The sequence below is a fragment of the Anneissia japonica genome, unplaced genomic scaffold, assembly GCF_011630105.1.
Source record: "Anneissia japonica isolate Jap-2015-1 unplaced genomic scaffold, ASM1163010v1 scaffold287948_len850469_cov200, whole genome shotgun sequence".
Classification (NCBI taxonomy): domain Eukaryota; kingdom Metazoa; phylum Echinodermata; class Crinoidea; order Comatulida; family Comatulidae; genus Anneissia; species Anneissia japonica.
Window position 1 is genome coordinate 50,974 of NW_022699796.1, and position 13,212 is coordinate 64,185.

Genomic DNA, 13,212 nt, shown 5'->3' on the forward strand with positions numbered 1-13,212 from the left:
CTAGGCCAACATCATGAGAGCCTAGAATTTCTCCTTCCGATATTTCAGGCCTAGCAAGGCCTAAAAAATCAAGAAAAATGTCATTCCATGCCATACTACTATTTAAGAGAAAGTAACACGTTAGAAAATAATGGTTTGTGATCAACTAGTCAAATAGTACGATATATTTGTACGATCAATACAGCACAGTATAGTATAAAATTTGCGCGAAAATCGAAATGCACATCAATAAACCAAAACAATGAGAAGAAGCAGGTCAACTAGTTATACGCATGCGCCAGTGCTTCACAGAGCGATAAAGGTCATCCAATGAACAATGAGGCTCGGGATTCGGTTAATTTAACCGACCTGTGGCTGTTCGCATTGGATTTTCCAGGCCGGTCAAAGTAGCTCGGTAGGAATTCCTGAGTAAATTTCACTCCCGAAAACTAACCGGTGGCGACAGTCAAGTTAACCGAGCGGGACTATCCGCACTGGATTTTTTTGGTCAAACTTACCGACAAGACTGTTACTTTTACTGAAATAAATCCAGTGCGATTGAGGCTTTAGATAAATTTAAGCTGATTTCTAGATTGATAAATAAAAATCTTCCATAAATTTCATGTGATCATTGTAAAAATCTTTCTATCTAGTGAACTTTCTTTACACACTAAATGATATTTATATATAACTCTAAACTTATATTCAACAAGATCCCATTGTTTTTTTTAAGTTGTTACTTTGTTATCATTTCTGTTTGCTGGTTACCTATCTAATCATGTAGTTTGCATCACATGCTTTTCTCCATACTAGCATAGCAGATTTTAAACTTCAATCAAAAAAAAATAGTGGGCACATATTTATGAGATAAATTGAGTAACATTGTAAGTTTTCAACACTTACTGTGAAAAACAAACATAAACCACGGTCGGAGTCATTGTCATCATCATTTGTAAGGTGATTTCCTTTACAAAGCAAGAAAACCTCAAAGCAAATTATGCCTGTAAAAAAAAGTAAATAGTATTTAAAAAAAAAAAATATTAATCTAACAAAAAACCCAAATTATTATAACTAGTACATACATGAAATCAGTGGCGTGTCTACAGTAGGGGGTGTGTGGGGAGCACCCCCCCCCCCCACCAAATTAGCAAACCTGCTGCCATGAAACTATGGAAATTTCAGAAAAGAATAAAAGTTTTTCTTTATTTTCATTACACCAACTTCTGCCTTTAAATCTCCAAAAATAAGATATGTACATTTCTTCCTAATTATATTAATTTAAAGCATTTATAACATTCCCATTTCACATATGAAAAGAAAATGAAATTTAATACCCTTTTTTTTGCCTAGGCTCAGTGTTCTTATTATTTGGCCAATTTTAGGCTCAAAATGTTCTTATTTTGCTGTTATTTTACGCCGTACCGTACAATCAATGAGCTTATTGCTGGCACAAATATACGGGGACTGTATGAAATTGGCTGGCTTGAGGAGAAAACTTCATCACAAGCTTAACCGAGTATTTTGTGTCATTCCATGGTAGAACATTTGATGACATTAATGGCGTAGATATAATGTTGATATAACCCTTTTAAACCTTAATTAATACTTTACTCTATGCGACTAGCCTGATTTCTTGGGATTTATTTACGGTTTTTTTCCATAAAAACCTCATTTGATATTTTACCTCAGCCTCAATTTTGTTCTTATTTTGTTCTTAATTTTTAAGCAATTTCAGCCTCAGCATTCTTATAAAATGTGTTCTTATAAAAAGGTGTATGTATATTTCTTTGTGAAATTTGTGGAATAAAGAAGGAATTGAATTGAATTGGGAAAAGTAGAACTTTATAAATTTGAAGTTCCTTTGAATAACCAAATAATTAGGTATGCTTTTCCTTTTGTAAGATAAACTATTAATTACTAACATTATTGATTAGATGTAGAATGGATTCAAAATTTACTTGTATGCTTCCTTTCGTTAAACTTCAATTTGAATTGTTTTTTTATATGATAAAAATTGCAATAAAGTTCATTGTATCGTATCGTAAAGAACACTTCATAAAAAGAGCCATAACTACTTACCAAAACATGCCATTAAATCCGCAAAAGCTAATAACTGTATGATGGAATGCTGCCTGCCTTCTATCATTCGTCTGCGAAAAATGCCGCCGACTCTTCTAGGCAACAGAGTGTACGTAGCTCCAGCAATGCTCAAGACCGAAGACACAGTTGCTGTAATTTGGTAAGTATGCTCAACCTTTTCAAATTGATTTGAAAAAGATCTGTTTCTGCAACAGATCAACTCCAAAGTTGGTGATGCCATTTTTTACAGTTAAAACTTTAAGTCTTGTATTTGATAAAAAGAAGTTTGAATTTCTAACACATCAAATAGAAATTCCTTTTGATTTAGATCTCTTTTCTCTCATTAATAAAGTTAATTACTGAAATGTTTGATTTTTTTCCCCTTGTTCCACTCTCTGGTGGTCTGGCCAATGGAATAGCATGTTACAAGTCACTATACAGTAGCTCGAGTCACAGCCTCAGACTTGGGGATTGGTATAGTTTTCTTCTTCTGAAAGTAAAAGCAATTGAGATAAGCTCTACAGTACAGACAATTAATAGTTTTTTTTAACTGTCAATTATACTATAACATAATTATAGATTAATAACACTAAACAAAGTGACCAGCAGGCCTGGAAAAAATATTTTTGTGTCTACGACCATGAAATTTATCTTGATCAAATGCCTCCAGCACAAACAAGTAACATTTTTACACTATTATCTAAATAGTAGTATAGTACAGTAGTATATTTAGTGGTTTGGAGCAAGCATAAATATCAAATTTAATTACCGGTATGCATTAAATTGTGATGTGTAAAAAAAAAATATTTTTTTAAAAATAATATATATATTTTTTTAAATGCCTCCAGGGTAATGGTCAATGCCTCCGACTGCTGTTCGCGCAATTTTCCAGCTGATAGAGTTTAATTATTTCATGTACATTTCAGTAGACCAGCATCATTAAGTTCTCACTTACAAACATAGCACAGATATATGAAAATACTATTTAACTTTATATTAAAAATGTTAATTTTTAATACAACACATTTTATACACATCCCCAAACACCAACCTGACACATCTAGAACAGGGAGAGTGGATCTAGGGGTGTAGGACTACTAATGGTCTGAAGGGAAGGACAGGGGTTTCCTTTATCTATTTTTTAAGTCGAATATCCAGAGTTTTACCCATTTTAATCTCTTATAAATGGTTCCACACAAAGTCAAAAGAGTTTGGCAGGTGACAGGAATGCATAGGGGGCAGAGTGGGAAAAGTGTGAGTACCCTTATTTTCCATATGGGCCCCTGGTTCTGCTACTGGTCACATTACTGTGGACATCTAAAATGATATTGCCCAATATTTTTACTGTCTGTTTTAACTGCCACGTGATTACTCAATTGACACACTAGTAAAGTACACAGGTAATAATTGGGCTGTCCTTCTGTTGTTCAAGGACAGCTCATATTCAAATCAGCTGTCCACAGGAAATGTCAAAGGTAAATCCCATTCATTAGTATTTTAATCAGAATCAATGCCGACCCATAGTTTGAGTACTGCTGTTTTATTTGGAATCAGTTAAAAAGCTATAGAAGACCATGCATCTCAATTTATATCACTCATTACATGATCAACAAAAGTTATAAAGGTATTGACGTATCAATCAATCAATCTTTTTTGACAAAAGTCAACATCAAAGAACATAAACTATTTATACAGTATAAAGTACTATAGTGTTACATCACGATACCACATGATACTACCCCATTGTTATCGGCGACACAAAATGCGTCCAACCAACGCCATTTTCTCTTTTCACAAACCATTGATCCCAATTTCTAAGGTAATTATTAAAAAGTTGTATCTTATTTTTTCTTTGTAAATGTTAATTGATGATTAAATGTGTGTTCGATAACTAATACAATGCGAGCTTTTCGTGTTTTTAGTGCATTTTGATGGTAAATTATTAGGTTTTAAAATGCCTATTTCAGAAAGCCTATTCTAAACCATTAAGATTATGATGAAGTCATTCAGGCACACTGAACGGTAACCAACGTCCAGAGCTCGCCACCTGGTACTGTGACGAAACAACTGTTGTACTCTATATACAAGTGTATATCAAGAATAATCAAATACACAGTTAAATTTGGAAACCATCATAAGAACAACAGAGAGACTGTATTACTGTAATGATAATTATAATTTAAAATATACTTTTCATGAAAAAAAAATCTTTTTCAGTTATGCACAGTCCATTTTTGATCAAATGGATCAGTTTAATATACAAGTCAGGCCCGTAGGCAGGATTTTCGATGGGGAGGTGTGTTTTGCAACCGAAGTGGACCTTACGACAAATTAGCATTTTGAGGGTCTTTTTTAATGGATTTCTAAAATCCATAATTTGTAATATCCTATTTAAATTTTCATTCATTTGAGTATTGTCTAGGGACCTAAAGCAGGAGAAATAGGGAAAAAAAAAAAGGGAAAAACTTGCACAGACAGATGGTCAATACCACCTCAGCCCCACCATGGTTGGGGAAAATTTATGATTATGGTACCTCAAAGTGGCCAGAAATGGCACTCTTTAATTATGATTTTTCTTTTTTCTCCATTTCTTTTATAATTTTAGGGGGTTCTCCCCTTGAATCCTCCACTGTGAAATTGTAATTTTTCATGTCCTTTACATCTGTAGGCCTACAATCACTGGAGCTGATAATTTCCAACATATTTGGTAGCACATTATTAAAAATCAATGGGTAGAAGAGCGGGCAAAAAAATATAATGCATACTATAGCATTTCGCGATTTAGTGAAATTAATAGGTTTACTCCTGATAAACTTCAAACAGAGCTTAGTAACATCAGGAAGTTTATGTCTTGGAATGGGTACCCTTTAAAAGTTGTTAACAATGTACTTAAGAAATTAAATGAACCTAAATGTATACATAGGCCTACTGCTGTCTCTTATGCTAATATGGATAATTTTTTCATTCCTGATGATGACATAATTAATGTCGAAATATTGAATCCCAACACGATGGCGTGTATTTCAATACTTGGAGTATGTATTATACTTTCTAATAGGTTTTAAAAAGTGGACTTTTTGAAATTTGGTGGTCCAGTGGCAAAGGCCTACGGGCCTGCAAGTAAATCATTTCTTAATTAATAATTCATATATTTGCAATTTGAATAACTATTTATTTCAGTAAAGCAATCCTCTGATCTGCACTGGTATATACGAATACCAAGATCGTGAGCCTAATTAGAGTAGGCCTTTTTTGTTAAATTATACAGACAGTGTACTTTACATACCGCAAATGTAAAAATAGATGAGACGATACTTACTGTAACCCCTGTGACCTACACTGTACTCAAATCTGTTAGAAATGTTACTTGAATGGAGCTGGAGCTGACTTTATTCTGGTGCGCGAATTTTTTCACATGTGTCCATAAAATTGATCACGAGTAGTGAAGAGGATTCGTTTGTTTATATTGAAGGCCATTGAATGGGAGAGCAGATAAACACAATCAAAGTATGATCACTTCCTTGATTATAAACCGCAGAGTACGAACTAACGTCGTCACGTCGATTTCTCCGAGATTTTGTCAACAAACAATTGAGGGCGCTAAGTACGACGGCGAGAAATAAGTTAGTAATGGCGCACGGTAATAAATGGGAAGGTAAATCGTCTCCAAAATGCTATTGTTAATGTAGATGAACTAATATTAAGAAGTGGTGTAACATTTAAACTGTAAACTACGTACTATTGTAATCTCCGACTTTAGCATGGCATATTTATTTAGTCATGGAGAGAGTTTTGATTGACAACCCTATGTTTGCCTAGGCCTAGCTAGGCCTCGGCACGTACGGTCCGGGATGACGTGGAAGTGAATTACCACCATATTAGACCGTACTATCGCCCTTTAAAGGCCTAAGTGATTATTTATGCCTAGGGCCTAGGCTGTCTGCTGTACAAGCCTGAGTTATGGTCAGGCCTACAAACAAGACCAACCTATGAGATTCAGATTTCAACTACTTAGTAGGCCTAGGGTAGGCTGGGGCCTACCTACTATCTGAATATTAATATTATAATTATTACACATTGTTATTTTCCTGAACATTTTATTGTATATGATTGATGGTGATATTTTTTGGCTGTGTGGACGTTGTTATGACATGCCTGGGCAGTACATTTTAAGGTAATGAGTCCAAACAGGGGCGAATCTAGATATATCCGAATGGGGACCGATCAATAATTTTTTTTTTTTTTGGGGGCCCCAGCAATCAACAATTTGGATTTGTGTAAAAATCTTTGCAAAATTATCCACAGCATATTTTTGTAAGAAATGAACATGAATTAATGTTTGTTTTCGCTTCGGCCTCAAGACCTGTGCATACCCATCCTTGGCCTACCTAACTGTAGCTATCAGATAATAAGTTGGCTAGTAATGAGAGATGAACCGCTCAGTCAGTGCTTTGATAACTGTTTCATTTCACAGATCTTCGAAAGCAAGCTCGTCAATTAGAGAATGAGTTGGACCTAAAGTTGGTTTCATTCAGCAAGCTCGGAACAAGTTACAGTTCACAAAAAAATGACCATGATTACAACAGGTACAGCAGGAAAAAAGCATTTTCAGTGAATAAACCTGTCAGGATAATTTATCTCTCCAATTGGGCCAGAACAGACCCTCATGTTGCTATGAAATATTTCCTGTTTTGAATCTGTGGAGCACCGATTTCATTTATCTCACTTAATAAAATCATGTAAAAACTTCAAAAATGTGTAGATCTCGTTTATGTAGTACAACAGGCGATATACTCAAATGACATGCTTTTAAATTATCATGCTGTATTTCATAGAACAGTATTATAGTTTTTTGGTAGCTTTGTGGGAGAACACTGGCTTTCTACTGAACAGGTTACCCAGTATAAAAAAGAAATGCATAAAAAAGTAATATTCCTTGATCCCTTCCACATAAATTGTTGACGACAGTATGATTCATGATATTACAGTCTATCAACTCAGTGTTTCAATTTGTCAATAACTAACTTGTACACATGTATGTTATGCACAGTTTGTTTAGATTTGCCAAATTTCAAACTGCACGAAAAAATTTATTTGTTCAATTTCAATGATCTAGGCCCATTTTCTTTTAATATTTTAAGATTGCATACCATCTTAATCCTCTTTTTTTCACAATGAAAGCAAATTAAATAACTGCAGTATTTTTAATTTAATACATATAACAATTAATACCTATAATTTGTGAAAATTATCTTTAGAGCAAAATTATCCAATTTGTATACTGTATAACTGTAAACCGAAAGGTCCACTGATTAATCTCAGATAAGAAAGTATAATACATACTCCAAGTATTGAAATACACGCCATCGTGTTGGGATTCAATATTTTGACATTAATTATGTCATCATCAGGAATCACTGTAAATTTGTGCCAATCAGAGAAACTACATGTAACATAATGTGTATTTTATTAATTACATGAAGCTTATGTCTTTACAGTTCGGATTCATCACCTCTCCTTGGAGGCTCAAATAGCGACAGAATGTTTGAAACAATGTCTATGGAAATTGAACAATTACTTGCTAAGGTAAGGCATGTTAACTAAAAAAAAAATATAACAACCTTCATCATTTTCTCTCAAAGGAGTTGGAATAGTAGGAGTATTGTTGGTTAGTATATAATCACACCAATGATAACCTGAAGACTTGTTGCCAGTAAGGTCCTTGTGGTGGTGAATTGGGCAATACAGTGGGAGACAATCCCCTACTCACTTTGAAGAGTGTACAGCATTATTTAACGTGAACATGAGCTTATATTGCACATGGGGTCAACAGCTTAAATTTTTCATTCGAAAGACGAAAACTATCGCAACTTGTATTTCAGCCCTCCAGCTAAAACACAAGAAGGAAGAGTGGGTGAAACTGAATTGGGGAGTAAAGGATCTCTAGTGTTCATCGCAATTAATTCTAGATTTTACTGTATGCGAAAGATGAATTCTTTCAAAGTTCAACAAGAAATTATGTGTATTTTTTATAATTATGTTATCTGTGGGGTGTGGACATACTGTATCACGGGGTGGGGTGGTAATGCTACACTGACCGACAAAGAGAAGATCAGTAGAGTGATTAGGAGGGTGGAGAAGATGGTTGACGAGAGCCAGAGGTCGATGGACTCTGTCTACCTGGAACGTTTATCGCAACTGTTCAAATGTATTCTGGAAGACGTAAGTTCACCCAATGCATACTACAGTTGCCGGACAGAGAATTCAGCATAGCGGATGTTTAGACCACCGGCCTCTTGCACAAATCGCCATCTTCTCTCCTTCCTATCACAGGGCATTAGGCAATTTAACTTAAATTTTAAAAGGTGAAAGCATTGGCTTTTTTGGTGCTCTTTCGCTGTTGTGTTCTGTCATTTTAACACTTTTACCATATACCATATATAGTTATCTACTGTACTGTTCCAATGCGAGAAATGAAATTTCTTTACTCAGGATGAATACAATTTTGAATCTTGAATCTCACACCGGTTTGGACCGACTGAGCTGAGCTGCTCTTATTATAGATTTAAATCTATTTTTACCTTTACCCTGTTGTAGATTTATTAATTTGCTTTTGAATAACAATTCAATGCAAAGTGGATTGGAGCTTTAACTTGGTTTCCAATTCCAGGGTCTTGCGTTCAAATCCAGTAACTAGAAAGTTGTTTGTAACTCAGCTTTTAAACTTATTTCAACAAACCAAAAATAACATAAAAGCATATAATACACACACCCCTTTACAACTAATATAGTGTTAAAGTTTAATAGGTTTAACTTTCGCCCACAAAGAGAAAGCAGGAAGTCGTTTGTAGCTCAGCATATGACATGAACTCATCAATCCAAATATGTAGATTGCAGATTAAGAAAGAAAAACAATTCACACCCACTCAATATAGTGTTTACTTGATACTACAGTGTTTCAGTTATGGCTTTTTAAGTTGATGCAACCACCTTGTTATGTAATTTCATTTTAAATTTTTTTATAATATTTAAAAATAAATTATAATCCCTTTTTGAAAACACATCCTCTTTTCCCTACTTCTTCATTAATCTTAGTAGCATCCATTCTCCTTACACTCTTTCTGCTTTGCCCTATTTTAGAAACAAAAGTTTTTTTTTCCTGTAGTATCTTTTTATCCTTGATACTTGATACTGTTTTACTTTTGAAAATGTTTATTTTAGTTAACAGAAGTTAATGATAGAATGTCTGAATACACAAATAGCGTTTCATCATTAGCCCCAAGTGCAGCACTCCTTCACACGCTACAACGGCATCGAGACATCCTCCAGGATTATTCCCATGAATTCCAGAAAACGAGAAGCAATATCAGTGCCTGTCGGGAACGGGAGGATCTGCTAGGATCGGTGCGAAGAGAAATCGATGCATATAAAAATTCTTCTGGGTTGAATAGAAGGACAGATATGTACCTCAAAGAACATGAACATTTAAGGAAGTAAGTTGTAGATGTTGTACTTTTTTGTTGAAGCCTGGCACACACTGGGTCAACAGAACAAGAAATTTTCTTCTTTTTTTATCTTGACCTTGTTATATCATATATTAACAAAATCTACATTTAATTACCTTTTTCAGTTCAGATAGGATAACGGATGAAACAATTAAGTAAGTATCACTTTGGAATTTAAAATATATATTGGAATTTATTGAAAAAGTAGTTTTTTGTTTAAGGTACAGTGTTTTTTTTACCAGTATTAAAAAAATTAACTTAGTATAGTATATATCAACATAATTGCATTTTGCTATGGATATCTTCGTCCCTATAAATTCCTGTTGATTGAAAAACCACATATGTATTGATGGATTTAACTTTGCAGTATTGCTATTGCAACAAAAGAAAACTTGATGTCACAAAGAAGCACATTGCGCAAGATCAGCGGTTCAATGTCCAACATGGTCAGTATCCTTTAAAATGAAGTTAAATGACAATTGTGGTATTGTTCTTGTTTATTATTATTATGTTTATTATTTTTATTTTAATTAATATTATTCATAAGTTAACATCCATTGTGTGTGGTTTATTAATGGTTAAAACAGTTCTACAACAATATTATTATCATCATTCTATTATATTTATTTTATTTATTATTTATTTATTTATTATATTTTTAGTAATGTCAATCTCTATATTTACTTGTACAGTATGTATCTTATTTTTAGCAACTGCTGTACCGTAGTGCATATTTGTTGGATATTTTAATCTTATATATTTATTCATACTTTTCATTCACCAACAAGAAAAAAAAATTGTTTAGAAGTTACTAAAACATAATGTAATACCAAAATTTAAATTCAAATCATTTCAAAGTTATTTATATCTTTTTATGTTATTATATTTTCAGCATAGAATATTGTGTAGTTCATCAATGATTATTATTGAAAATGGTAATTCCAAAATTTCCTATCTTTTTAACTGCTCATTTTGTTAGATGGTTTCCTTAACCATAATGTTCTTCAGACCGATTCCCTGTTATTAATAGCCTCGTTCAAAGGATAAACTTACGGAAGAGGAGAGACTCCATCATATTAGGAAGTGTGATTGCCACCTGCATTATATTACTACTCCTGTATGCTTTTCATTAGCTGATAACAGATATATAATTGTATGAAGGTGTTGAACTAAGTTGTAAGAAGATGGGATAAGATTAGAGAAAAAAAAGTGGGGTGGGGGTGAGAGGGAACAAATGGGAGAAGAGGTTGAATCTGAGATGTTACAATGATGGTACAGTTGAACTTGCCTAATCCAAAATGGCATTGAAAAATAGCTTGACTTGAAATAGTTGACTTGAAAAAATTCAACTTACAGATTGTTAATTAATGCAAAACAACAATTGGGCATGTACAATAAGAGCGACTTAGAAGTATTTGAATTAGGCAGAGTCGACTTAGGCAAGTTTAACTGTATATGTAAAATCTTATCCAGGTTAGACCTTTTTTAGGTCAAACTAACCAGGTATACAGTCCCTTTGCCAAAAAATTCAGAGCGACCAGCCTGTGTAGTTATTGTACCTAGGAAAGATATCCTGGCTCTTTTCTCTCACTGAGCATTATATAAAATGATATCACCTATTTTGTGTCCAGAAGTCTTAATTTAAATGCATGCTATGCTGGCAAACTACACGGTGAATTATATTTTGCACATGGCCTTGATGAAACTTTATGTGTATTTAAACCTAAGTACGAACAGCGCTATGATTTTGCCAAGATAAGCTCCACCTCCTTGTCAAAATTGATCCATGTGAACCAGGCTGGTTTCCCTCCCTGAGCATTATAGAAAAGGTTATCACCTATTTTATGTCCAGAAATTTGAATGCATGCAATGGTAGCAATTTACACATGGTGAATTGTATTCTGCACATGGTTTTGATAAAACTTACTGCATATTTAAATCTAAGTGTGAACAGCGCTATGATCTACCTAAGATAAGGTCCACCTCCTCGTCAAAATTAGCCAACCCAATGTGAACATGGCAATAGAATATCAAATAGATTTTTTTTTTAAAGGAAAGGGTAAAGGTAGGAGAATAACCCATAACTTGCAGTGTCATATTGCTGAATTGTGTACGGGCGTGGTCTGTGAGGAATTTGAAACTCAATGGTTTAAACCACCTTTCTTAGCATATCTAATTTTTTTTTGCTGCTTATGGTGATATCCATCGACACTGACTACCGTAAGACACATGATAATAAAGGGGTAATACAGTAGTAAAGCATGCTTATTTATTGAATTTGTGGGAGATGGGTTATTCCCCCGGCAGGTTCTATTTCGATTGCGGGAGTGTTGGTACCCCTGGATGAAAGAGAACTGTATTCATGTAAGAAGTGTATATGAATAGAGATTGAGAGTTGTTGGTGATAGGGTTAAGTGTATAATTAATAATAAACATAATATTTTGTCACATATAACTTCTAGTAATATCATATGATTTTTGGTAGTTTAAGTGATTAATATAATTATGGAAAAAATCTTGGGTAATATTTTCATTTAAAATTAAAACCCTGTAGAATCAGTCATTTTAAGAATAATAATTTTTAATAAACTGTACTAATTTTAAGAAATACAGTTTTTGATGAAATTTCATTTGTTGCCTCATTGGTAACCCACTGTTAGTATATCAGTGTGCATGCTCTGTAAATATTTTGATTCATGGGGAGATCGCAGCATATTAAAAAATGAATGACTATTATTTTCTTTTAATCATTCATCTCATTATTATTATTATTGTTATTATTATTATTTTTATTATTGTCAATTTAAAACCCCGTGACAGAAAAGTACTCATATTTATTAAATTTAAATTATAGTATATTCAAATCTATAAGAAAGACCCACCGTTGTTGCACAATTTCAGTGGACTTCTCTGCTAAGTCACGCCCCTTAGATATTGTTGCTAAAGGTCCCATGTTAAACATGGGCGTATTCTTGTCCCTGCTCTGATTGACATTCCTTTAAAATAACTTACAGAAACCAATTATGATATTGAAAATTTAGATCCAAGCGTATAATAGTAAATAAATAAGATGTTTCTTTTTACATATGTACAGTGATGTTGATATTTGATGTAACATATAATACATGTAGTAGCATGTTATGTTTCTTCTTAGTTTTTATTATAATTTGTGTTATTTTGTCTTGATTCATTTTTTTCTGGAAAGTGCAACATGTAAATATATATAGTAGTTTGAGAATACATTTAAATTAAAATAAATGTGTACTTGAATGGATTGCGATTCGAAATATATATTTTATTTGTGTATGTATTTTGTTCATTTCAAAACTATGAAAAACATAACAGCTTAAATTGACCCAAAATTTTCCTTTGACCCTACCCATTAACCCCCACTAGGCAGGTTCACCCTTAATGTATATCCTAAAAGTACCACTGGTTATCAGGCTGAATTTGCAACAGATAAGCTAATGTAGGCATCTGATGTAGATTTTTCAAACAACGTTAAGACTAATATTTAAGGAAAATGATTTTACATCAGTTTTAAAGTGCATATACTCTGCATATCTATCACCAAACACCTTAATTATTATGCTTTCAAATTTGTCAGTGTTGCTAAAAATATCCAATATTGGTTGTATTTGCATACTGC

At 33.3% G+C, this 13,212-nt stretch overlaps 2 protein-coding genes across 2 annotated transcripts in view; one reads left to right on the forward strand and one right to left on the reverse strand.

Annotated features, from left to right (window-relative positions):
- The window catches only part of LOC117103119 (G-protein coupled receptor 143-like), a 15,542-nt gene extending 10,024 nt beyond the window's left edge, over positions 1-5,518 (reverse strand). The window contains exons 1-3 of the mRNA XM_033243616.1: positions 5,378-5,518; positions 2,059-2,548; positions 883-980 (exon numbers count right to left, since the gene is read on the reverse strand). Of these exons, the coding sequence (XP_033099507.1) occupies positions 883-980; positions 2,059-2,299 (339 nt within the window). The 5' untranslated portion in view covers positions 2,300-2,548; positions 5,378-5,518. The remainder of the gene's footprint in view (positions 1-882; positions 981-2,058; positions 2,549-5,377) is intronic.
- Positions 5,519-5,576: 58 nt separating this feature from the next.
- LOC117103120 (Golgi SNAP receptor complex member 1-like) lies at positions 5,577-12,854 on the forward strand. Its single transcript, XM_033243617.1, has 7 exons — positions 5,577-5,713; positions 6,533-6,644; positions 7,557-7,644; positions 9,280-9,551; positions 9,689-9,718; positions 9,931-10,013; positions 10,572-12,854. Exons 1-7 carry the CDS (start codon positions 5,689-5,691, stop codon positions 10,694-10,696), a joined length of 735 nt encoding a protein of 244 aa, XP_033099508.1. The 5' UTR covers positions 5,577-5,688; the 3' UTR covers positions 10,697-12,854.
- Positions 12,855-13,212: the final 358 nt, after the last annotated feature.

Coding starts and splice junctions, on each gene's coding strand:
- LOC117103120 (XM_033243617.1), top strand. CDS start 5,689: ATGGCGCACGGTAATAAATGGGAAG. Junction 6,645..7,556: donor AATGACCATGATTACAACAG/GTACAGCAGGAA, acceptor ATGTCTTTACAG/TTCGGATTCATCACCTCTCC. Junction 7,645..9,279: donor TTGAACAATTACTTGCTAAG/GTAAGGCATGTT, acceptor TGTTTATTTTAG/TTAACAGAAGTTAATGATAG.